A 27,189-nucleotide genomic window follows, 5' to 3' on the forward strand; every position below is an offset into this window, starting at 1 on the left:
TTTTTTGTATTTTTCCAGAATGAGTGAAATATTTATAGTTCTGTCTCTGCAGAAGAAGAACCGTGGTTTGATCATGGTGACTCTCTTCAGTGACTTTGTGGCCTGCGAGGGTCAGGCTAATGTGTCTTCTGTGGCCGGTAAGGAGTCTGTGTGGATCAGCCAATCATCTGTTTCTGTTGTTTGTATGTGTGGTGAGTCTGTAAATGTTCTGAAGCCTCTGTTGACATGCTTTTATCGTTTTTTGCAGACCACTTTGACCACATCAGAAACACGATTGGAGCGGAGTTTATTGGAATAGGGGGAGACTATGAAGGCGTCCTTCGGTAAAAGAAAAAAAGGTTTTTAACAAGCAGCAAAATTACAAGTTCAACATAGATATGTGCTTGTTCTTTGTGCACCATTCTTACATTTAAGGACATTTAACCTAAATACACACATGCAAGGCGACAGCCAGCTCGTCGGCAGTATTAAGGGGGAGGTGTCTTGCTCAGGGACACCTCAACACTCAGCTAGGAGGAGCTGGGGGTCGAACTAGCGACCTCCCGGTTAGAAGTTAACCCGCTCTACCTCCTGAGCAAAGCCAACCACCATCAAACAATGTGTGTCTACATTCTTTAATTGATCAACAGATTTCCTTTGGGACTAGAAGATGTCTCCAAGTATCCTGTCCTCATCCAGGAACTGCTGCGCAGGAAGTGGCCCGAACAGGAAGTGGCGGGTGTCCTGCGACAGAACTTCCTGCGTGTTTTTGACGAGGTGGAAAAGGTGAGTGATCCCATCATAACCGTCACATTTAGTGTCACTATCAAACAAATGTGATTCATCCTTATTATTTGACCTATTTTCTCAGGTGCGTGATGAGTTGAGGTTGAGCCCGCCGGGTGAGGCGCAGATCGCCCCGGAGGCGGTGGAACACCCGTGCAGACTGGTGCTCCGCCCGCCCCCTTCTCAAGCCCCCTCCTCGGCTCCGTCCTCGGGACCACCGCGGCTCCTTTCGGTCGCGCTCCTGCTGCCCGCCAGCCTCCTCGCTCTTCATTGATCCGGGCTGAACCTCGGGCTGAGGTTCCTGAATCTCATCATGCATCGCTGTGCTATAAAACAAACCATTAGCCAAAACGTAGAGCCATCTTTCCAAAACTATTCTTTTATGATTCATTTTGATATCTTATATTTTATATTCAAGATTTATTTTACAAAACACTGTTTATCCTAATAAAGATATTAGCTGGACTGAGGATTATAAGATATTTGGGTAGCACTTTGGAATACTTGCATATTTGAAGCATTAACAATGTAGTAACTAGAAAATTCAGCATTTATACACCGATACTTCATGCATAATCAGTTAATTAAATTATTAATAAAAAAATTGAAGAACAAACTATTGACGTGTTAACTGATTATGAATAGCATGCCAATGAGTATTCATACTTGATAAATGAGAATCACTATAAATTCTTAAAGGTTTCAGTTAAGTGTTACCGAGATTTGGTGTATAACTTTATGACCTTATAAAACTAGCAGAGTTCATGTAGCTATTTCTGTTAGACTCAAATCAGGCAGGCAGCACACACAATCTGCAGAGTTATGCTGTTTGATGAATAAGTATTTGATTGCAAGTGACTGTTATACATAAGACACTCAACTTAAGTTGACAAATCAAGGAAAAGCTATCCAGTTGACAAAATACGAGACTCCAGGCATTCGATTTCCTTGGCGTTTTATTTATTAATACAAAAGGTAGTTTTTCCCATCCACACTTCAATCTATAGAGTAAGAAACAGGAATGTGTGCAACAATGCCTGTGATGGCGCAGGAAATATATCTTGTTTCTAGTCCGTCAGATACAAAATCAAATAAAAATACATGTGTGGTGATTCCAAAAACTATTTATCTTCAAAACGTATTTCTTAACAATATAAATCCTTGTCGAATACAAAACATCCATAAATAAAAAAACAAAGAACACCTTCAGCAATTGCTTTTACAATTCCCTTGCATCTACATTCACAAATAACATTTTAATACACGTCCATTACCAGCAATGACTTTTACAATTTCTCATCATGTTTATATCTCTCTAACCTCATTGTGGGGAGAACTAACAAATAAATAAGGAAATAAATACATTTCTGCTGCCAAGGCGCTGCTAGAAGCGTTGGGTGAGGCGCACTGCAGAAGCTAGCGTAGCAGAAGAAAGAAAGAAACCAATCCACTGTCCAGAAGAGTCCGTCTGACTGCGTTGTACCGTCTGACTGAGAGTCCCTATTTAGTCGCAGGTGTATCTACACGCTAGCATAGTTAGCGAGCTTCTAACTAAGAAAATACAAAAAATACTGACATCGTTGATGGACGTTTGGTCTGAACGTGACTTGGAAAAGTTGGGATATTAACAGATATTTCTGAGAGTCTTCTTTTTGTAAAGGATCTCAGAAGTCGTAAAGCGAACACCAGTACCGCTGGTCATGTGTTGCTGTGTCTCGCCGGGGCTGGGCCGAGGCCGAGCGAGCCCTTTATAGTAGTAGTATAGTAGTAGTATAGTAGTAGCAGTAGTTAGGGTTAGGGTGGTTGGTCAGGAGTAGATGGTGATGACTTCCCGCCCCCCTCCTCGGACCAGCAGCACTCGCTCCAAGCCCTCGGTCAGAACCTCAAGGAACTCCATGTCTGACGCCAACGTTAAGCAAATCAGCCGGGGCGAAACAACACAGAAAGCATGCCTCACATATTCTATGCTGCTCGAGCGCTCCGCTCAACTACCTCAGGTGGACGCCTGGTACCGCCATCGCTCAGAGCGAGCAAAGGTCCATCATCAAAGTCAAAACTATTCTCTGCATTGGCGCCGCAGCGGTGGAACGAGCTCCCGGCTGCCAGGAGAGTTGCTCACCGGCTACCTCAAAAGACTCAAGACTCACTTGTTCATAGTTCAGCTGGACTCTGCATAGCCTCCCCACTAACCCCCCCAACCTTACACCCTTATTGTATAATTGAACTTTGAACTTTATGTACGCACTTATTGTACGTTGTACGTCCTGGCACTTAAAGATAGTACTTATCATTGTGTAGCATCTTATCCGAGCTATCTTTGTTGTATACAGGGAATGGGTTAACCTAGTGATTATGAGTGCTTGACTCGGTTCTATGAACATCCTTACAGTACCGACAGCGATATATGGTTTCTCTTTCTTCTGACAAATTAACTTATTTTAAGTCGCTTTGGATTAAAGCGTCCTCTCAACACCCTGAATTTAAATGTTAATGTAAAAGGAAGTAAGAAAAAATATTAGATAAATGTTAGCTTTGTAAGGATACAGTTCTCGTCCCCGCCCGTGTCCCGGGGCGGGCCGGGCATGTTGAGCAGCACCAGGCGGGCGTCGTGGGACCGGTTGACGATCACCTCGTTGAGCTTCACCGCCGTGTGCATCCGCCTCACGTTGGACTGGTCCCTGGAGGGGGAGAGAGACAGAGACAGAGACAGAGACAGAGAGAGAGAGAGAGAGAGAGAGAGAGAGAGAGAGAGAGAGAGAGGGTGTTATGGGTCCTTATGGCACTCACAGGGTGAGTGTCTAACGCTGCTTTCAGGCGTAATGACGTGATATGGTGTGAGATGCACTTTAAGGCTGAGTAAACCACCAAGACACTTTGTGCCATTGGAAAATGCTCTGTATGTGTCTCAGAAGTGTTGGAACAATGCTGTGTTCATTTTGACAAAAATGTGTATGTCCTATGTACACACTGCATGTTACACTCCTCGAGTGTGATGTGAATTTTGACCATGCTTGACAATGTCGCTCTCACTTGCTCAAGGTAATACCAGTGTGTAGTTTTTCTAAAACCATTACGACTGTCACGACTTTTTGATATTTGAGGTGGAAAAAGTTGTTCTGCTAAAACAGGCATTAAGTGTTCGGTCAAACGACGAAACCAATGAAGTCATTTATCCTCAGTCATTAAGATTCTCAAAACAGAAGTCGCTCCGACTCACGGTTTTAGGCTGATGAGCTCTCTGAAGTTCTCTGGGGCGTTGGTGTGGTTCCTCCTCTCCGCCTCACACTTCTCCTTGGTCCAGGTCATGTGGACCTTCTCCGTGGGAGACTCCAGCACCTCCTCCTCCTCGTCAGAGTACAGGCTTCCCATGCGCACCAGGGAGTGCCGGTCCTTCACCAGTTGGGCCTTCACAGGACAACAGAGGATCAGGAGAGATGAAGTTCTGGGAAAACCATGATTTTAGTAGCTTTAGTAACTTATTTATTTTTTACTTATTGCTCTGTTTTGCAGTTTTAAATTTTTTGGATTGATGTATTAGCTGCTTCATTTTTAATTGAATATCCTCCCCATTAAAATTGCATGTCAAAGACTCTTCTTTCATGCCTTGAAAGAAATTGTATTTCATATATTAAAGCCGAGGATAATGGAAACCAATTCCGGTGTAATTACCTTAAAACAGCTTGCTAAGTGCTTTCACATTATGAAATCAGTTAGCAGGCCTATACCAGCCTGAGATATTTCTATCTCCCCGTAATTACAGACTTGATTTGAACAGTACACACCACGGTTGTAACATGTCCCCTAGCAGTTTTGCGACGGCTAAACCATTAAGACTTCACCACACTCTGCAACCTAATAGTTTGAGACATTCCCGTTTGAATTAAGTAGGCCTACATAGATATTTGTTGAATAAAACGTTTTGACGACATGAAAAGCAAAAATACTTCTTACTATCTTTTTCATATTATCAACACTAGCTATCCTTACATTATGTACCGAGATAACATGAGATAACGATACAGAATCTAATAGTCTAATAGTAATGTCATCTTATCCCGCCCTCTCCTTAGGCGAGAAACATATTTGGCAACAAATCAGTTAAAATGATTATGCTCATTCTCAATGAGCCTTGACACGTACCATTCAGTGAGTGCTACGGGGACATAGGGTTGAATTGCAGACAAGAGCCATTGTGACAAAAGGTTTATGTTGCCGCTAAGTGCTGCGCACTTGACTTGAATTGTTAAAGGAGTTTTTGCCATCATGATAATAATGATGATGATTTTTCTGGCATAATTTACATTTTAAAGCTAGCCAACCGTTTCAGCCCGAAACGATTTGATCGTCCCACCAAAAACATTAGGCCTATTCAAAAATTAAAATACAGTATGATAAAAAGGTTAAGAAACAACAGGCAATGCAAAATCACACTGGAATGTTGCGATGTCCCCTAGTAGCATGTAGAAGGTAAAGGATCTGCCAGAACTCACCTCTCGGTCCCTCTCTGCGCTGGACAGCCTCATCTGCCTCAGCATCTGAGACCTCTGCTCCATCATCAGCGTCCGCTCGTACGTGTAGGCGGAAATATCGCTGTCGTGCTGCGGAACCAAGCGTGTGCGAGTATGAGTGTGATATACTGGTCCACCACCAGGACCCCTATGTCTCAGCTTGGGAGCTGAGCACACAGACTCACCATCTCCACCACCTCCACCTCAGCCTCGATCCTTAGCTGGTAGAGGAAGGTGGCTAGGTCCTTCTTCATCTGGATGCTGTTGTCGTCCATCTGGGCCACGGTGAAGATGCGCATGTTGCACTTCCGCCACACCTGGAACACAGAAGCCAAACATTTTAACAACATTTAAATTTTTTCTTTAGACTCCTGTTACTTTCATGTTTGCTTCTTTTTTTCTCGAGGGAGATCAAATACATCAGGTACATGAATCAAAATCAATCGTATTAACCAAACATTATACGCTGACATATATACTCTTTGTTTAGTCTTGATTACCCTGTCACTAAAAATCTATTCATTCATTCATGAACTGTAAACCATCCATAAATCAGATCATGTGAAGCAGTGTAGATGTGTCTATCAGATAACATGACTCATAATCATACTTCTATTCATAAAGGCCAGTACATGTCAAAAGGTTTAGCTATGAACTTAAAGAAGAGCTGTCTGGAGGAGTCCCTACTAGCGGTCACCTTGTGCTGCTTGAGCAGGAAGGGCAGCAGCATGAGCATGCCCCCGTCGTGTACGATCCACCACACGTCGATGTTGCCGTCGCTGAAGCGTTCGTGGTTGCTGGGGTAGAAGGACACGTTCTTGGGCACCATCAGGGCCAGGTGGGCGGCCGTGGTGCAGCGCACCGTGTCTGGGGGACGGACAGAGATCAGCCGTTAACAATATGAACGAGAACTGTGGATATCTACACCTGATGTGAGCAGTGGTGAGAAATTCCCCCCATAAATACATATTTTTAAACTATATAGTATAATATATATATATATATATTATATATATATATATTTTATTATAAAAAATTAGTATGAAAAATATTCATTGATTTTTACCAAAAAACAACGTTTTTTAAAGACGTACCTATTGGTTAAAAATCGCCGCATTTTTTTTGTACTTTTTTTAATTTTAACAAAATAAAATAAAATGTAACTTTTTTTGGGGGATTTTTCAATCAGAACTTGAAGAACAAAAATCCCTGGTTCAATCTGAAACCAAAATCCCAGGTGAGCATCTTCAACCACAGAACTCAAAGGTTTTGTCCCTCTACACGTACTGATGAAGGTCTTCCAGGCGCGGGGGTCCTCGCTCTGCCTCCAGCCGTAGGGCCAGCCCATCACCACCGTGTTGTGCTTCATGCCCCCCAGGCCGCAGGACTGGATCAGGTGGGCAATGCCGTCCCTCACCTTGGAGGCCACCACCACCTGGCAGAAGCCCTTCACCCGCTCAATCTCCATCATGTTCTTGATGGCCTAGGGAGGGATGCGGCAGGGGAGACTTTAGAGCAGGGCTATTCAACCTCCTTAACAAGTGGGCCGAAAAGGAAAACCACTGGGGTTCATGGGCCACACAGAGTAAAACTACGTGAATGAATCGTTGCAAATCAATCGTACTTAAAGTAGTGTTAACTTAATATATATAGTACCACTACATGGAATAAACTTGTCAGACGCATTCCTTCCTTCTTCACTTTTAATCGTATCATTATAAAAGATTTTGTTCTCACATATTATGGACACGTATTTAGAATTCAACAATGTTGTTTGAATCATCACAAAACAGAACTACTGTACATATGAGACATTTTGGGCCATTGAGTCAGTAAGAAAGGTTGCACAGCCTTGTTTGCCTAGTTTGGCTCATCCTGAGACTCTTATGCAGCTTCTCATAGGTCATGGAGCAACGTGCCCTTGTTCTGATGGCATTCATATGAGAAAAGCTAGACTCATGTATCGGTTGAGCCAAACATTGTCAGAATAAGTGATGCCAGTTCCTGATTGTGGGGTACTGATACTGGCTAGTATCACCGGCTACACACAGGAACCTGATTTGCATGCAACTATGTTTCTCCTTTATTAAATGTATTTTTTGCATGCAACCTCTTGCGGGCCAGAAAAAAATTAAGAGGGGCCGCATTTGGCCCACGGGCCTGCTTTAGAGGGATGAACCAGGAATTCTGCATTTGTGTTCATCCATGCATGTCTTTATTACACTATTTATTTATTTATTTGCTAGTTCTTCACTACCTTAACATTGAAAATAATTATTTATTTGGAGTCATATTATATATTCAATCGTAATCTTCTTCTTCTTTAATATATTAAAAACCTTATAATATATTTTCTAAGCTTTGAATGTATGGGAAAGATTGATGTTGATTATCTTGGTGTTACTGCGTGGACTGCAGTACAGACAGTATAGCCCCGTACAAACAAACCAACAGAGCTAGCCTGGTGGGCCAGATGTCTACCTGCCGTCTCTACCTGTTCAGACGCCTGTGTTTCCCCATAGCTCTCCAGGAAGTTCCCCTGGATCACAGAGCCCACAATGGTCAGCCCTTTGCCCGCCTTGAGCTGCGAGGCGAAGGTCAGCAGCCGGGGGTACTTGACATGGAGGTCTTCGTCCATCTTCAGCAGCACTAGCAGCTGAGGTCTTTCAACGAAGATAAGAATACACAGAAGACTGTGAGTAAATACTTCAACACATTTTAGTTTATTGACTTTGAATCAGATGTGGTGCTCTGAATCAGGCCTTCTGATATTGAGACCATCTTGTACCTTCTATGTCATGCTAGTTCCCTCACAGAGACACCGGCCAAGAGTGTATACATCGCTTTATAAGACACGCATGCTATAGTTGGTGCTAAACAACAAGTGGCCACGTTAAATATCTGTATAGCATAAAGGCCAATCCACTTATAACATTTAAAATATTCTCAAAACACAATGTAGGTTACGATAATGCAGCTCATTAATTTGTGATATCACAACTCATTTCAAGTACATTACAGCCATACTAGATGGATAACCAAGTATGATCTTGCAATGTATTTTTAATGTAATGTCTTTTGAATTGTTCTATATGCAAGGCACTTGCTATATAAAATGCTATATAAATAAAGTGTAATAATCTAATTAATATTACGACCATCGTTCGTCTGACAAATTGAGTCAAATCAGGAGTTAATGAACCTACAGTGGCTCGATTCCCCGTCCAGCAGAGTGCTGTCTAATATATGTGGTGTGTGAAGTCCCAGAGTGCTGAAGTGTTTTTCATCTGAAGCTCTACCTCCAGTTCTTGGTGTGGGGCGGCCCGACCTCCAGTCTCAGCAGAGCGTAGCGAGCGGCGCTCAGTGACAGGCCTCTTATCCCATCGCCCCACTCCTTCTCTGCCCTGTGGTTCCAGAGGCGGACACAGGTGACAGATAGCGGGAGGGACACAAATGGAAAAACAGATACACAAGTCAACACAGACGTGTGGCGTATGGTAAGTAGCTGCCGCAGCACCGGCAGCTTGGTGCAATACAGACAAAGAGGGGAAAACACACAGGGAACAGTCCTCCACACAAACACACCGGCGAATAACAGACTGTACCAGGGAGAGGATCGCAGCAGGAGAAGTAGGGACAACCTTTTGATAATGTCAAAAGCAAGTTGGTTTGGATTTGCTTCACCCTGCGGGTGAGTCATGCCTTTGTAGCAAACGTGTTCCAGTTGGCCCGATCCTTTATGAGTGATTCCTTCCAAATGAGTGTGCCTAAACGCTGTTGTTTCAGCTGAAATAACGTGATCGTAAAGGGGCTTGCAGGGGCAAGTCCTCGCTGTTACCTACTGATAGCATCCAGGAGGTGGTTTTATTTTGCATAATGGAGCATCATCTCTGAGCAAAACAACGGAAGGCCCGGTGTGTTTGAAACCTAATGGAAACCATGGCAACTCATTCCACATCCAATAATGGACACTATGCTGGGTAATTCACTGATAATACTGATACTGATACTGATGAATGTAGTTGAATATCTAAGTAAACTACATGTTCTCAATAGGCAACAAGACTACGTACTCCCCATCATAATTTCTTACAAAAGGAAAAAGGTATTATCATTATCGCACGACATTAATGACGTGGTGAAAAACGAAAAACCAGTGACTCACCCTTGGTACTCGATGTACTTGTAGATAAGGCCGGCAATAACCATGGCCACGATGGCATAGTACCAAGACGAGATGAACATCAGCGCCACGCACATGATCATGCCCAGGAAGGACAGCGCCCTGCGGACCAGTGGAACGTCACGGTCAGTACATTGGAATGGTGTCTTTATAATGGACAGTTGGAGACACTGTAGTGGACGCATAAAGTTTTGGTATCTACAGAGAGATGGACCCAGTGGTTCTCGTCTTAACCCGACATCACACCTCAACTCACCAGTGGTAGTACTTGAAGCGTGGCCTCCAGTTGGGTGTGCGCAGCAGAGTTTGGACGGCACACGCCAGGTTCACGAAGAGGTAACACATCAGGAAGAACCTGTCGGATCAACATGTATAGCGTTAATACACACTGGCCTCTGCAATGTAAGCTCAAGGTTTACATTGCAGAGGGAAGATTTATCCTCTGTGCAGACATTTTAGAATTGATCGCAGGTCGACATTATACTTTCAAATTTTGCATGTCTACGCATGTCTACGTTGTATTTTTGCATTTTCTAGATGTACTTTAGGATAGTTCCGGCAGTGACAATAAAAACATGACATTTCCTGAAGTTCCTGGGTCCTTTGGTATCTTGTCAACCCTCACAATTCATCGGGTATTCGCATGAGTTAGCATGCATAAAACATGTTCAAAAGTGGGTGCTTGCGTGGGTGCTGATGGTGAGGGAGAAATCAAGAGAGATAGAGAGATTAACTTAGAGAGACAGTGAGAAAGAGAACGAGACAGAGTGAGAGGGAGAGAGGAACAGAGAGAGAGTGAGAGAGATAGAGAGAGAGAAAAAGAGAAAGAGTGAAAGAGAGAGAGAAGAGAGAGAACGAGACAGAGAGCTAGAGAGAGAAAGTGCATTAGCTCACATGGAAAGGATGGGGGCCACCATGTCCAGGGAGGCGATGAGGATGCCTAGTTCAGCGATGACCCCGGTCAAGAGCAGGGCCCAGGTGGGCTCTCCGTTGGCCTTACCATGACCAAACACCTGGCACGGGACGGGAGGAGGACTCATCAAACCAGCTCTTCATTTACATCATAGGGTTATGCAATGTGGCAGAGTTTGAGTGCTACATAATGTTGGGTGTCCACCAGGCTACCCCGTTTTGGGTTAGGGTCCGAGTTGTCCATGGGAACATCCCCGTTTATTTTCTGGCGGGTTTACCAAAGCTTAAACACATCATTGTAAACCATCGGGCCTGTTCTGCCCCAGTCCTTTACTACAGGCCAACATTCACCCTGAGAAGAGGAGGCTAAGTGGAAATAGGTCTGTTTTCCTTTCAGAAATATTAACATAAGATGTTTGGTTGTGACATGCCGAACTACAAATTTCCCCGCTTTTTATTTCAGAGATCTCCTTAGCATAATGGCTGTGTTGTTCATCCCACGAGCGGTGTGCGTGTGTGAATTGTGCTCGTACCCGTAGGAACGGGATGATGTTGTCCTTGGCGATGGCCTGTAGGAGACGGGGAGCACCGGTCAGGGACTGGAGCCCTGCCCCCACGGTGGAAAAAAAGGAGCCAATCACGATGACCCACGGTGACGGCCAGGACAGAGTTCCCACCACTAGATTCTTATTGACCGCGTCCCCAAACCTTCATACAGCCGCAGGGGAAAGGTTTGTAAGAGTGAGAGTCTTTCAGTACGTTATGATTACCTATGCTAGGTGAGCAAACTAATATGACTTGGTTTAACGCACTATGCGTACAGAAAAACAGATCTATTTCTCATATTCTACATTTTGATGACTTACTTGTCCCTCAGGACCACACCTTCGATGCAGGCCCCAAACAGAACCACAGAGCTGAAGTCTGAACGCAGCAAGTCAAGGAGAATACTCTGTTACAATCCTCTGTTACAACTTTACATCCTCTCAGATGACTGGATTGTTATGATTCATATTCTAAATAAAATCATCTCAGGCATACATTGACTGTTATTATCACTTCAAGCGGTGGTTAAGTGTGGATACAGACGAGCGACGTGGTGGTGATGGCCAGGATGGTTCCCACAGGGATGGACTTCTGGGCGTCGCGGAGGTCTCCCGACCGGTTAGACCCCGCCATGATGCCTACAGGACCCGGGGAGAAAGTAAACCGGATCAGCTGATTACATTGTATTCCAATGCATCCACGTTGGAATACTTCATGCCTGAAGTTTAAATGAAGAAAGGCAAGAGAGAAAAGGTATTAATTGATTTACATATTCAACAATATTAAAAAATCCATTATCAAACCTTCCTCACTGAAGAATACTAAACAGGTTTGGCAATTTCACTTGTATGAAGCTTAGTATGAATCTATCCACATAAACACGGGTTAGGATTAAGAACAGGGTTAAGGTTAGGGTTAGTGGTTCCTGGTCTTTATGAGCGCTGTGAGGCGAAGGCATCGTACCTGTAGCGGAGGGAAAGAAGATCCCTACCAGCAGCGTGAAGGATGTGGCGATGTCTGCGGTCACATACATGCCAATGCTCTCCGCCGCCCCCTTGGCATCCACCGAGGACAGGCCCGCTTTCTCCATCACGTCATTCTTCTGCATGTAGTCCCCCCACATGTTGTCTGACGCAGGCAGACAGAGAGGCAGACAGGCAGACAGAGAGGCAGACAGACAGATAGGCAGGCAGGCAGACAGAGAGGCAGACAGACAGACAGACAGACAGACAGACAGACAGACAGACAGACAGACAGACAGACAGACAGACAGACAGGCAGAGAGGCAGACAGACAGACAGACAGACAGACAGACAGACAGTCAGACAGACAGACAGACAGACAGACAGACAGACAGACAGACAGACAGACAGACAGACATACAGAGAGGCAGACAGACAGACAGGCAGAGAGGCAGACAGACAGACAGACAGACAGACAGACAGACAGACAGACAGACAGACAGACAGACAGACAGACAGACAGACAGACAGACATACAGAGAGGCAGACAGACAGACAGACAGACGGACAGACAGACAGACAGACAGACAGACAGACAGACAGACAGACAGACAGACAGACAGACAGACAGACGGACGGACGGACAGACAGACAGACAGACAGACAGACAGACAGACAGACAGACAGACAGAAAGACAGAAAGACAGAGAGGCAGACAGACAGACAGACAGACAGACAGACAGACAGACAGACAGACATACAGACAGACAGACAGAAAGACAGAGAGGCAGACAGACAGACAGACAGACAGACAGACAGACAGACAGACCGACAGAAAGACAGAGAGGCAGACAGACAGACAGATAGACAGACAGACAGACAGACAGACAGACAGACAGACAGACAGACAGACAGACAGACAGATAGACAGACAGACAGACAGACAGACAGACAGACAGACAGACAGACAGACAGACAGACAGACAGACAGACAGACAGAGGAGTCAATACATTTGACATTGGAAGAATTTGGAACAGGTTCACTTGACAGATAAATGCAAAAGAAGAAATTAAATAATAATTAACTTATTATAAAACTGAAAGTGAATTATAATGTCTTGTGGGAAGGAGGAGTCCACCTGAAAATAACTTTCCTCAGATTAAAAAATTCACCCAATCTGCCTGACAAAGTCCCACAGTGTATTATTTAATCACCACTGATAATGCCGCTGGCCAGGCCGGGGATGGCCGGTATCTCCGTCAGGTTGTTCTGGCTGAAGTAGTCGTCACACTGAGCGCTGCTCACGTTCCCCTCGGGGCAGAAGGAACTCCACAGCTGGCTGGGGACGGTCTCGTTGCCCACCACCACCGTCTTAGAGCACACGTCGAAGAGGTCTCTCTCCAGGGTTCTGTTGCCCAGCATGCAGACCCTGCAGGGAGACGGGACGTTAAGGTAGGACAAATACTAAAGTACTTAAGTACTACTCAAAGTCACAATGACCAGCGCCACAGGAATACCTACCACAACAATGATAAGTAACAGCTAATAATCAGTCCGGACATTTGGAAATCTATGGATGGATTAAAAAGGGATATGACATTGAGAAGGCAAAATAAAGCTGCCATTTCTGTTAAAGAAAGAAAACAACGAAATACCAAATTATGCTATTTAGCAGACAGCGATTAGTATTCGATTTAGAATTAGTTAGGCATCTTGCTCAAGGGAAGCCTTCCAGTAGGGTGCAGACATTGGGGGATCGAACCCTTCACCTCTAGACCCTCTGGTTGTTTATCAAGGTGGACTCACGTGAACTCCGGGGGGTGCGTGATGGACTTGATGGCACCGGCGTAGATGGAGAAGATGGAGATGATGACGCAGGCGAGGAAGAGCGAGGCCAGCTTGTTGACGTACTTGACGCCCACAAAGACCACCAGGGCCATGAGGCTGAGGCAGAGGGTCCCATACACCCTCATGTTGTTCAGCATGGCGCTGTCCCCGCCGTGGGGGCCGCTGGCGTGGAATATGGCCGCCTGGGGGAGAAGGTATTTCTGGAAGAGAAGAAGTCAAATTAAAGAGTACATTTGATTGAAAAATAAAATATATAAAACAATCACTGACTGCAGCAACTAAATGTTAAATCGTAGTTTTGTGCGAAAAACAGCTATTTTATTTCTGTTAAATATTGTTATCTCTGACCCAGCAGTCCATCAAGGTTATAGCTGAACTTCTTTGGGGGGCATAGAGCCTTGGCCGGAAACAGGAAAGGGGTGGAGTTTCACCCTGTTTCCTGGAGCGAAACTCAGAAATTCTAACCAAGAAAACTAATTAGCACGAATGGAAGAAGCCTTCAGAAGGGGATTTAACTTTGTGTTTTCTGCAGTGGCCGGTCTTCACAGCAGGATTTGATCCAGCAACATGATTGGAAGAAAAAAATATGAGGGGAAGAAATGCAAACGCCTGTCCACGCTGATTTTAGCAGTTCTGCCGTCAGTCTTTAAACATCCATTGAAAGTCGGATGGACAAAAGGACAAAACTAATCGGCTTCACCTCTCGTCATTTACGTATCTTGTCAAGAACCACATCCCACAGTGGGCACGGTTGACGGCGTTCCAACATTCATCTTAGACAGCGGATAACAACTAACCAGGAAGATTTCTATAGCCCCAAGTATGTACATGGCAGCGGCGAAGGTGGTCCCCAGGTAGAAACACAATCCCACCGCCCCTCCGAACTCTGGGCCCAGCGAGCGGGAGATCATGAAGTAGGCTCCTCCAGCTGAAAAATAGGACCCGCCGTTACACACTCAGAACGACTCATAACTAATACCAGCACCGACACGCATTGTAAGTTCTGACTGGGATTATAGTGTTGTTGCAATTCAACCACACTTCGGCCTCGTACCGCCCGTTACTCTGAGTTATCCAGAGGGCTGTTTTGGGTTAACTTGTTCATCGGGGTTGGATTATTTCACCACACCGAATAAAATGTGATTCAGGGGTGGAGGGGTAGATAAAGGGAGAACTGTAATTGCAAATGTCTGTAGAGTGCATCATATTTTGTATCATAAAAACCTAACGATACAAGGGAGCGATAATACGGTATTATCGAGTTTATGGTATAATTACCTGGAACCACACCGTTCGTCGCAATGGCACTCATTGATATGGCTGTTAGCATTGTCTGTCAAGAAATGAAAAAATGGCCGATATAAATATAATGCTTTCATCTCTCATTGAGAACTTACATCAGCCGACGCTCCTACACTAACAATGAGAAGCAGGTTATTGAAGAAGCGAAAAGGGATAAATGTGTTGGAGGCTAAAAAAACACATGTTTAACACTGATAGCTTTGTTTGAAATGATTCACATGCCACCCTGCCCTGACTTCCGTCACCAGGCAACACACAGAGTGTATTCTTGTTTTATTGACTGTTGGGTGAAAGCAATGGATTGTGACCCAGATTCATATTGGAAACAACGACCACGTGTGTGTGTGTGTGTGTGTGTGTGTGTGTGTGTGTGTGTGTGTGTGTGTGTGTGTGTGTGTGTGTGTGTGTGTGTGTGTGTGTGTGTGTGTCTGTGTGTCTGTTTGTGTGTGTTTGTGTGTCTGTTTGTTGAGATCGTGTTTGTGTGTTTGTGTGTGTGTGTATGTGTTCAGATTATGTGTGTATGTGTGTGTGTGTGTGTGTGTGTGTGTGTGTGTGTGTGTGTGTGTGTGTTCGGAGTGAGTGTTTGTGTTTGTGTGTGTGTGTGTGTGTGTGTGTGTGTGTGTGTGTGTGTGTGTGTGTGTGTGTGTGTGTGTGTGTGTTCGGAGTGAGTGTTTGTGTTTGTGTTTGTGTGTGTGTGTGTGTGTGTGTGTGTGTGTGTGTGTGTGTGTGTGTGTGTGTGTGTGTGTGTGTGTGTGTGTGTGTGTGTGTGTGTGTGTGTTTGTGTGTGTGTGTGTGTGTGCATGTGTTTGTGTTCAGAGTGTGTGTGTGTGAGTACTTACACACGAGCAGCACATGAAGACGATGATGAGGGACTGAGCGATGCCGGCCGTTCCTACGATCCAGGTCAGCCGCAGAAACAGAATCACCCCAAAGATGTTCTGCAGGCAGGGCAGGTACACCCCCATCAGGGTGCCCATGTTGGGGGCCTGTCGGAGGGGAGTGGACTCTTAATACAACAGGGATGCAGTATCTCACACGTCACCAATTCATAACAGGTAAATACACACAATAGTTTGTGTGATAGTTGTGTGATAATTTGGCAATAGAGGTAATACGATTTCAAAGCTATTCATCAACTCAATCCACAGTGAATATGTGCACCTAATAGACACTTGTAACAAATGTTACACAGTACACCTTACAGGGAACATGTTTAGAGCAGGGAACATGCTTAGAGCAGGAAATATGCAGAGAGCAGGGAACATGTTAAGAGCAGGGAACATGCATAGAGCAGGGAACATGTTAAGAGCAGGGAACATGCATAGAGCAGGGAAAATGTTAAGAGCAGGGAACATGCATAGAGCAGGGAACATGCATAGAGCACGGGACATGTATAGAATAGAGTCATCAGATGACCTCTGACCTTCGGGGCCTTCTTGCGGGAGACGTTGGCGCTCTCCTCTTCCTCGTGCTCCCGGGCTCCCTGCGTGATGTTGGTGTAGTTGACCAATCGGCTGAGGAAGCTGGAGACCTTCGGACGTATGTCCAGCTCTTCCTGTAGGGAACAGAGGAAGGAGGTAGCCATGGAAGAGTTGATCCAATGCATGAATGAATACATCTCATAGGGGTGGGACATCTTGTTTGGGAATGTGTGGGCTACAGGTGGACTGCGGAGGGACGGCAGATGGCTCAGGTGGTAGAGAGGGCTGGCTGGTCACCCGAGGGTTGCCAGTTCGATCCCCAGCTCCTCCTAGCTGAGTGTCATGGTGTTGATAATTATCTTTCTCTGACGAGGCGGCTGTCGCCTGGCATGGCTGACACCTCCGTTATTGTGTGAACGTGATTGTGACCGTGTGTGTGTGTGTGAACGTGTTTGTGAATGGGTGCCTATTAGGTGTTTTTTTAGAAAAGTGCTGTATAAATGCAGTCCTTTTACCAATTAGACATTAGGATTCGACCCCCCAACCTTATGACTGGGAGTCAAACAACTAGTGTACAATCGTGAAAAGTTAGTACTATTACCTCAAGAAAAACTATGTCTACAATTATTTATATTATTATTCCTTTAACTTGTATTAACACTGCTACTGTTATAGCAGCACAACCAATACAATTAACAATAACAAAGAACCACACACAAAATAAATCAATTGCTCTTAAAATACATTTTCCATCTGCATATCTTGCGATCATTACGTTTAATGACTGTGTCTCATACGGTCCATAATAAGGATTATTGTGATGCGAGCTATTAGCTCAATGGGATCAAAGCTAACAAGGTAAACAGCTGTTTGCAATAACAGGGGGCTGCGTTCCAATGTTAAGTGTCATGGCGTGGAGACGCAGCACATTAGCCTACACTGGAAAGTGCACAGCATAAAGCACTAACGGGGCGCATTTGTATTGCATCTATGTGAGCTCAATCATCACCATTGTGATTTGCACCACACTCTGCAACCATACCCAAATGCTCCTAACCTTTGTCCCATTCTCATTTCACTGTTTGATTTCCGAGAGTCCCCACCGTTATGTCTCTCTCTCTCTCTCTCTCCTCTCTCTCTCTCTCTCTCTCTCTCTCTCTCTCTCTCACTCTCTCACTCTCTCCCTCTCTCCCTCCCTCCCTTCCTCCCTCTCCCTCCCTCCCTCCCTCCCTCCCTCCCTCCCTCCCTCCCTCTCCCTCCCTCTAGTCTAGTGTGTTTGTAATATGTTATGTAGGATGTTTCTTAGTAATGTGTAGCGTTTGTATAAACAGACCTCAAACAAGGCCAGATTCCGGTCGTAGAAGTCGTTTTTCCTGGCAGCATCCACATTATTAAGGAATGGACTATTTTCTTTGTGATTCCCAAGTCCTACAAAAGAGACACATTTGAGAGACAAAGTTAGAATTGCTCAACAATGTATAATATATATACATTGATGAAAAATACAAAACATGTCAACACATCCACGTTGAATCCAATTGAACAAAAATGATTGCTTCATTGTATGACCTTAACAACTTAGGCAACCTGTTAATTAATTTTGAGGAAACATATTATTGTTGTTTCAGGATGTCATTATCAATTAAGTCATTTTTTTTAATGAAATGTATAGAGCAAAGCAAGCAATTTATATTCAGCATGAAACATAAAGACTTTGATATAGATTCCAGTTGTACAGTCGAAACCTTTTTCCAGTTACAGTGTTCTGCACAACATTCCCCAGAATTTGAATTACACGGGTGACCTTCAAGTCAAAATATAGTTTTCCAAAGCAGATTTTGAGCTGAGAAGCTTAAAATCAACTTACAAGGGATGGATCTCAAGAAACGGTGGCGAACATTGCCCTTGCCGAACCACTGGCAACCATGTTAACGTAGCTTAGCAAACTTGAGGCGACAATTACTGTTGTAATCTAATTTCATCGTCAATAAAATCCTGCATTCCAGGGGGGACGACAATGCAGCAGAGAAAAGCTGAGCGCCTAGGGCCAAGAAAGTGAAGCTGCAATTCACACACACACACACACACACACACACACACACACACACACACACCTACCCACCAAAACACAAACATAAACACACACACACACACATACACACACACACACACACACACACACACACACACACACACACACACACACACACACACACACACACACACACACACACACACACACACACACACACACACACACACACACACACACACACACACACACACAAACAAACACACCTCATTAACAAAAAAACTAGCATGTGATCTGTGGGTTATTAGAGCATGTAGAGTTTGCCACTAAAACCTTCCTGCTAAATTCAATTACGCGACAACAAAACACTCCCAGCTCAGTGGGCATGAAACAAAGTACCGGAAGACCCTCGGCGGTGCTCTCTCCTGCCTGCATGCATACCTAAAGTACAGCTGCTGCAAAGTGGAGCTGGCTGCGTCCCCGTAGAGCCCCTCCACTCACCTGTGGTCCAAACCCCCTTGTAACTGCTGTTGTTGTGGGGCAGCATGGTTGCTGAGGTCCCTAACTGGGCTGTTGTACTATGATGTACTACTACTCCCTATGATGTCGGCTGTGGTGCAGCACTGTGCTCTGAGCTGCGAGGGGAAAAGTCAATCACCATTCAGGACACACAGCATCACCCAGGGTCAACAAACAACCGGAGGCCCCGGCACGCACGCTCATACACACATGGACACCCGGACACACACTATAGTCACACGCAAACACGCTAACAGACTGTGAGATCCAACACAACAGCTTTCACTGTAAGTGTTTTTTGACATAAAAAGAGGTTGAGTTATGTTATAAATGTATACAGGCTAATAGTGATGCATAATTTCCCAGGAAATGTTGAATACTCTTGCAAACAAAACAGGGAATATGACCCCTTTTAAATACAAAATAAAAATTCCCCCAAAACGGTGGTGATCTCGTTGACAAGATAAGACATAAGCAATGCTTATGCTGCCCTCTAGTGTATGAATGCTCTTAGTGGCTCTTCAGGAATATCAATAAAAACAGAAAATAATTATTTGAATCAGTGCTCAGTGTTGGATGTGGCTTTCTAATGCAACATATTTTGAGGACCTGTATCATGACATGTTCCAATCTTGAAGTCAAAAATTCCATGCAAAGAAAAGTTCAGGCCTATATTTGCGATGCATTCAAACATTGATCCAGTTGTAAAGGAAATGAGTTCAGGCTCGTACCCCATCAGAGCTGGTTATTCATGTTTACGTACATTTTAACTTGTTGCTGTTGACATGGTAACGCTGTAAGATTGCCACAGGGCCCTCTGTTCACTGCATGGAGCCCTCAATGCAGTGCACAAGGTCAAAGGAGCTAGCGAAGGGGTGTTTGGTGTGTGTATTTGTGCGTTCCTGTGTGTGTGTGAGTGTGTGTGCGTGGCTGCGTGTGTGAGTGTGTTTGTGCATGCCTTTGGAGGGGGAGGGGGGGAGGGTCTCCAGCTAATAACTTCACTTTGGACTTCTAATTACAAAGATTAGGGATTAACTCTGTTACAAAGTCACAAACACACACATGCACACACACACACACACACACACACACACACACACACACACACACACACACACACACACACACACACACACACACACACACACACACACACACACACACACACACACTGGAGCTTGCCTGCCATGACAGCCTTGTGTCAGAGCACACAACGGTAGCACAGGGGATTTATGCTAGCGTGTTTCGACAAGTCACTCGTTGCTCTCTCCTCTCTGAGAGACGATCCACCACCTCTCCGGGGCTGAAACACTATCTGAGATAGCTGGGAAGGTAAGAGTAACCGCACAAGCAGGTTTGGGAACAAGCTGAGGTATTTTAATTAAACTGCCTCCTTGTTTCAGGCGACCACCCCGGTGCTGATGAACAGATGAGCGCTGTGTATGAGTGATGAGATGAGTTGTACGGTACATCGAGAGAGCATGTCACACTAGTCCGTGACATGTCGGACCTTTGGATGGAGATGATGTCATGGGATCACACTGACCCTTCAATGGCAATTACAGCAAGTCAATATTAGCTGTTGGACTATAGAAGCAGGGCACGGTGTCTTCTTGAAGGCTGTGATCAATGATCATCATTTCCGAAATATTACACCGTTGTGATGATAATGAATATCACCCCTCAGCATTAACCCCCAGAACTTCTCCAGAATGTTCCGGGGTTGGGAGACTTAGTAACCAACAGGCATTTGTGCAGATGGGTATCAGCCAAAGAACGCTAGATCATCAAAGAATCCAACCTCCCTTCAGGCCATCCTCAAGAACTTCCCCAAAACATAGGACTAGTTAGCTAGCTTTAGATAAGGGACTGCCTACATTTGCCCAAAATGCTTCCAAAATACATTGCCCACCCTAGCATTAACAGCTCTTTGACACAGGTGGCTGTTTCGTCTCTTCAGCTAACCTTGGTTCTGATAATCACCCGAAAAGATGGACACAGTGATATGAATTTGATGGGCCTTTCATGGGCTAGATTAGTCCTAATTAGAGTACAGTTTGTATGACAAATTGGTCATGTGAAAGCATATTTCAAACCCAAGACCGGATCAGGGAATCACAACCGAGACGTCCTGGATGAGGTGGTCTCATAGGTCTCAGTGAGACGGGTACCCTGTTGGGTTTTGCATGGTGAGAAGGGAACTGTCATTACCATGACATTAATGATGGACACACACAACCCCTACTGCTCAAAACTTCACAAAACATGTCTTGAGTGATACGAAGCAGTTGTCTCTAAAACACGTGAAGCTGGGGCACTAGTGTCCTGTATGGCATTTTAGTAGTGGCACCAACTAAATAACACATAGTGTGTTTGAATGCCTATGTGTGTTTGTACGTGTGACTGTTTGTATGTCTGTTTGTGTAGGGGTTAAGAATAAGCCCTTTCTACCTTGAGCCTCTACTTCACAACATCTCGGCCCTGATAACCAAAGAAACCGCCAACACTGTCACTGCATAGCCAAACTGGGATTCTTCAAAAACACATAAACATAGATTTTGTTATTAATAAGTTAACTGACAAATGAGGTGCTTTATTATAGCTTTTTCCTTCTATTTATAACCTAGTGAGAAAAGTCAGCATGCCAGGACTGTTAGAGCCGATTAGCCGTGGAAAACAATATCGCTCACCATTAGCCCCTTGGGCTGTGAAAGCCGCTTTGCTGAACATCCCGTTTAATGATCATTTAATACTGAGAGGCAGAGAAGTCATGCAGTTTAGCCCACTCTACCATGGGGGGTAAGTTGCCAATAAAACTGTTTGCGTGCGTTTGTGTGCATCTTTCTCCGTGCTTCTTTGATGAACAAGTGTATAAAGCGTAATGATGTACAGATGTCATAAATAGATGAATATCTATGTGTATAAAACGTAGGTCTCTTAGCCAGGCCCTCAGTTTACTTTCTTGGTGGCTGAGCTAATAATAGTAATATAAGTTTATTAGTCAGTATGTCATGGTTGTCACCTGTGCTATTACCTACTCAATAGAAGTTTGTAGTATAACTTCATCCAATATTTGCCGAATTCACCAGATGTCTGACCATGTTGTCACATGCAACAAACACAGCTCAAATCAGTTCTGCAACACTTCAAACGGCGTGCAGGAACATGGTTCCTTGATCTGGAAGACTCCCATCACAAGACCAGAGGAATGCCAGCGTGCGATGCAGCGGTGCATGCTAGCTCTTGACTGGCGCTAATGATGAGGAAAACGACACAGTCTAGAAGGTCACGAAATGTGAGAGTCGGTGGATCAGTGTTGATGTTTTCCGGGCTGCATAGTGATGCCATTGAAGACAGCATGGTGTCTGTCATTAGCAGAGAATATCTGTTCAGTGTATTGAAAAGGAATCCACTGATGAAGCTTCCAGACATCCCTCTGATAGGAGTATTTAACAGATGGTGCGGCAATTATGATAACACTTAAAACCAGTTTGCAAAATAAGCATGGATGTCTCCGAAAGCCTGTGGAAGAGTTCTGTCTACTTCTTAGGGAAAGCATTCCACGATATACCATTCGGGAGAGCTGATCCAGTCCCTTTCACTTTGTCTCAAGCCTCACAACAGCCGTATAGAATGCGATGTTCTTTGCACATACCATAGGGATAAAAATACATATTAATTTTGCACAGAAGTTTGTTTCTGGAATGAGAGCATTAGGATGACGATCAATCTGTTGGCCTATTTAATTATACAGCACTGAACTTTAAAATGGCTCTGGGTATTATATCTAACAATTAATGTCAATGTCAATGTTCAGTATCCAGGGTTATTAAACACATTTTCTTTCATACGCAAATGCATTGGTAATATAGGATATTTAATATTTAGTTGTATTGTAAACAGCTCCAGTATCCATATCCATAATTAAGATCTTATGAAAAACGATCAGAAAAGTGATATAATTTGTTTGTCCTTTCCTGTCCGACTTAAAATGCCAGAACCTTGGAGTCTGTCAGCATGAACTCATTTTCCAATAGGGTCACAAGGTATCCCTGTCCTTAATCATGAGTGGCCAAGTTTAATACGACCTTCAAGGACACAAGCAACTTCGCTAGCCTCAGGGAATAGTAAACCGATAATATCAGGTTTAGTTCAGGTCATATTTGTTGTGCCCTATTCTGTGTTTCACTGGTTTCTCACAAAGGTTTTCAAAACAACCTGAAATGTACGAACCTACGTCACATAGAATCAGATGCAGACATCCCACATACTGAATGGGCATTTACCCGATACATTACGGCAACAGCATCGCCAGTCATTCTTGACAGCTGGTCCAATAGAAGAATATCAATGCTTAAGTTCTTAAGTTCAGGCAAACACTGAACAAACAAAAGCGACCACATGCTCACCTATTATAAGGTCACTATCAGTTTGAACAACCAAATTAATCAACTGAGAAACTCAATGCAATATCAACATATCAGCATTCAACATGCGCCCCCAAAATAAACGCTATAAGTCTTTATAAACAGACAGCAGCATGTACCCGCACACACACACCCACATATCTATCATGCCCTCAGCATGCCTGACCCCCACTGCCCTGTGAACATAGTCTTAAGCCGTTGTGTATGATATATCTCAGCATACGGTGTACGGGAGTATCATATACACCGTGTGTTTGGACTGGATCAGAGCGAGCCACTGTTCTTCCAGAATGTGTTAAACCTGAGGAGGGACTGACTCTGAACTATTCCAAAGCAACACTATCTGGCAGACAGCCCCGTAGCTCCATATAGGAGCTGTGGAAAAACAGTTGTTGGGATCTTTACGGCTCAGATGCCTTGCTGTAGGTCACTGGGGCAGCAAGTTGGGCTTTTGTCCACTGGTCTGTCTGCTGTTTCTAACGTTTCCTGATTCAATTGAATGAAATAAGGGCTGTAAGCATGCACAGTGTTGCCACGGTGTTAAAAGATCTCAAAGCATGGGCGCATGTAAAGATGCAACTTATTTTATTACGCTACATATAATGTTTTTTAAAATAATCAAATTGAGCACATAACACCATCAAATAGAATGTAAGGATAGCATATATGCACAAGGAGGAGAACACGGTTTCCGCTAAGACAGTTTGAAGTGTGTACCCAGGCCAGCAGTTCACAGAGAGACACAGATCCAGCACATGGCCGGCATACTGCACTGGTCCTCTAGTGGAGGGCAGCTCAGCTACAATGGCCACAGTGTTCGGTGAGCAACGGGGCACAGAGTTGTGTTCTCAGACCTGAACAAACTCAGCCCTGTGACAGGCTAGCAGGACGGGACATGACACTGGGGTCCTTCAGCATGTTCCATACACGGAGCCACCACACCCACCATGAAGTCACGCTTCATACGCCCGTTCTTGGAACACACATCTGGCACAGCGGTGTTGTTTTTATCCGGTTCCACCCTCGACTAACACCATAGGAAAGTTGTGTTTCTCCATCACATCTTTTTATCACTTTCAGGACAAATTTAAAAAAACGATGTTTATTCAATGAAGATGAACCCAAGGATTATACCGGTCAGGGAGACCAAACCTTCCTTAGAGTCTCTCCTGCCATCACTAAAACTTCCGTTACCGATTCAATTAAGCAAATTCTCTTTTCAGGACCAGTACTTTCTTTTAAATATTTTGCAACAGGGGACACACAACGCTACTGACAACACATCACCCACATCCATAAGGTTATGCCAACTGAATTTTAAGAGTTTTGTTTGAACTGGAGAAGCCGTTGTGATCATTTCCATAATTAAAGATATTCTATCACTCGCTCTCTCTGGCTCATGTGTTGAGGCAATAGAGCTTATTCAAATGCTTTAGGACATACTGTTGGTTTTCTTTAAAATGGAAAGGCAGTGGGATCAGAGGCAAAAAGAAGTCACTGGAACAAATTGATCAGCCCATAGCCATAGCCATAGCACATAGCTAAACTGTCGGGCCTTAATCTTATCAATATTCTCCATGCTTGAATTAACATTTCATATTTCTTTCATGCACTTCTTTGCTTTCGAGGGACATAGTATCAGAAAACTTTGCCACAATGTCCTGAAACGCACTCCCTCCTTTTAACACAGTTTCATAGGTCAGATAGACTGATAGACATATGTGCAGATAGACAGACAGACAGACAGACAGACAGACAGACAGACAGACAGACAGACAGACAGACAGACAGACAGACAGACAGACAGACAGACAGCACGTGGGACAGACTTGTGTGTCGTTAACGGTGGTTCTCCTGGTTAAAGATTAACCGTGCTCAATGAGTTTACACAACCAGACATGGACTGTCAGAGAGGTTTACTGGCAGCCACGCAGCAGTAAATGAATGGGCAGCCAATGTGTGCGACCGCGGCCAGCCCTGTTCCATACAGTAGTAGACCTCGGGCCGGCCCACCCAGCCATGTCACGGTGCGGGGGCAGCCACTCCCAAGCCTGGCCTTTTATTAGCCCTCTGCCTGGCTAAGCCTTGTCTCTAGTTTGTCCCTTTGTTTATTTTATGGTTTTGTTTGCGACTCCACAGTCCACCCAAACCACCATGAACCCAGCAGTCATGAAATACAATCCAGCACCAAAACAAAGACTCTCCTTCTGTGTGCCTCCGGCTCTGTGTGAAGGAGTCAGCCATATCTGGTTGTCTTAGTTGCTGCAGTACACACATGTGGAAACAGAGAGGGAGAGAGGGCCAGACAGACAGACTGAAACAGGCTGAAACAGGGAACTGAAACCTGGGGTGCTTTGCACTGCGCAGTGGAGCTGAGTGCGCTCAGCCTGCTCTTTGTCAGAGGAAATCCTCTCTTGGCACAAACACAGCTCCATCTTTTGTCCATGGGAGCGCTTGTTTTCGAGTTTTTTAGTTTCCCCTTTGCTGTAGGGCTGTGCCCCTGCCAGTCCCTCGCTCTCTCCCCCCTTCTCCCTCCCTGGCTCCTTCCCAGGAGCTTTCGCCTCCCACATTGTAGTGTCTTTGTCCCTATTCCCCATACATCTTTGAGAGGAGTTTGGGGTGTAGGGTTGGGGGTGGGGATCGTTGTGGGGGTGATGGGGCAGACACATGCCCGAGTTCAGTTGAATTCGGGGTTCATCCAATATCACAATCTTCTCTGCTTCCTTCCCTGTGACAGCAGTGTCTCCGAGAACATACCCTCGAGTGAACTTAAAAAAAAAAACTTTCTGCTGGGAAATAAAAACCAAACAGTGCCTGTTGACCTGAGAGATCACCATGGAAACCATGAGAAACCAGCTGCTCAGAGCACTCGCTAGACACTTATTACCAGCTCCCCCCCCCCCCCCCCCCCCCCTGAGGACGTGTCTTATCACCCCCCCCTGGATGAGATAAGTGTTCCCGTGAGCGAGGAAACAAAAACAAAACAACAAACATGGTAGCCAAGAAGCCAATCGGAAGCGATTAGAAGCGGTTGCTGTAAGTCGGCGGTGCCTTGGGGGCTCCTCACCATCAGAGCTGGCCGTGTCCTGGTGGCCCGGGTAGCCTCCGCCAGCAGCATCCCTGTGATCCACCCAGTTGAGCCCCTCCAGGCTGTCATAGTGGGACTGGCCGCGGTCCTCCACCGGCACCACTGTGAAGTGAGGCATGGCTGGTTGTTGTTACTCTTCTTCTTCTTCCTCTTCTTCTTCTTCTTCTTCTTCTTCTTGTTTTAAACTCAGCCTCCTTTTTGGGTGTCTTTAGGCAGCACTCCTACATAACGGGCTCGCTGTTAGCCACCCACAGCCCAACTCTCACTCAGAGGCTTCAGAACTACATTCCACTACTCTGCGCTCACTTCCTCCGCGGGACATTAACATACTGCCCGCCCACACTGCCGGAGACCAGCCCCCTCCCGGAGCCGCTGGGAGAGAGGAGGCAGTGGTGGGGGAGCGTGTGTGTGTCAGTGAGTGGGTGTGTGTGTGTGTGTGTGTGTGTGTGTGTGTGTGTGTGTGTGTGTGTGTGTGTGTGTGTGTGTGTGTGTGTGTGTGTGTGTGTGTGTGTGTGTGTGTGTGTGTGTGTGTGTGTGTGTGTGTGTGTGCGCATTGGTGTGTGTGTGTTGGTGTGTGTGGGAGTCTCCCAGTGGGGATCATTACAGAGGCATGTAGAGTGGAGAGAAAGAGAGAAGCATTTGCTTCCTGTGAGAGTGTGTTTGTGTCCATGTCTG

General features: G+C 45.0%; 2 protein-coding genes across 5 annotated transcripts in view; one reads left to right on the forward strand and one right to left on the reverse strand.

Moving 5' to 3' along the window:
• Positions 1 to 1,887, forward strand: part of dpep2 (dipeptidase 2) — a 14,054-nt gene extending 12,167 nt beyond the window's left edge. For all 3 annotated transcript variants that reach the window (XM_060070675.1, XM_060070673.1, XM_060070674.1), the window contains 4 exons: positions 53 to 137; positions 248 to 323; positions 630 to 765; positions 851 to 1,887. In XM_060070675.1, coding sequence (XP_059926658.1) covers positions 53 to 137; positions 248 to 323; positions 630 to 765; positions 851 to 1,039 — 486 coding nt within the window. In that variant the 3' untranslated portion in view covers positions 1,040 to 1,887. The remainder of the gene's footprint in view (positions 1 to 52; positions 138 to 247; positions 324 to 629; positions 766 to 850) is intronic.
• On the reverse strand, positions 1,704 to 26,819 carry slc12a4 (solute carrier family 12 member 4). 2 transcript variants are annotated; one of them, XM_060070670.1, is made up of 24 exons: positions 26,494 to 26,819; positions 17,782 to 17,876; positions 16,451 to 16,582; positions 15,867 to 16,013; positions 15,004 to 15,058; positions 14,523 to 14,653; positions 13,684 to 13,925; positions 13,092 to 13,306; positions 11,878 to 12,042; positions 11,454 to 11,552; positions 11,235 to 11,292; positions 10,902 to 11,076; positions 10,351 to 10,469; positions 9,713 to 9,811; positions 9,439 to 9,558; positions 8,573 to 8,677; positions 7,768 to 7,936; positions 6,561 to 6,756; positions 5,971 to 6,140; positions 5,459 to 5,590; positions 5,256 to 5,363; positions 3,983 to 4,170; positions 3,310 to 3,443; positions 1,704 to 2,664 (listed from the first exon to the last, which is right to left on the reverse strand). In XM_060070670.1, exons 1-24 carry the CDS (start codon positions 26,630 to 26,632, stop codon positions 2,573 to 2,575), a joined length of 3,285 nt encoding a protein of 1,094 aa, XP_059926653.1. In that variant the 5' UTR covers positions 26,633 to 26,819; the 3' UTR covers positions 1,704 to 2,572. The 2 variants fall into 2 exon arrangements, with proteins under 2 accessions (XP_059926653.1, XP_059926654.1); XM_060070671.1 differs by lacking the exon at positions 26,494 to 26,819 and adding an exon at positions 18,982 to 22,253.
• Positions 26,820 to 27,189: the final 370 nt, after the last annotated feature.

This window comes from Gadus macrocephalus, chromosome 14 (assembly GCF_031168955.1).
Source record: "Gadus macrocephalus chromosome 14, ASM3116895v1".
Taxonomy (NCBI): domain Eukaryota; kingdom Metazoa; phylum Chordata; class Actinopteri; order Gadiformes; family Gadidae; genus Gadus; species Gadus macrocephalus.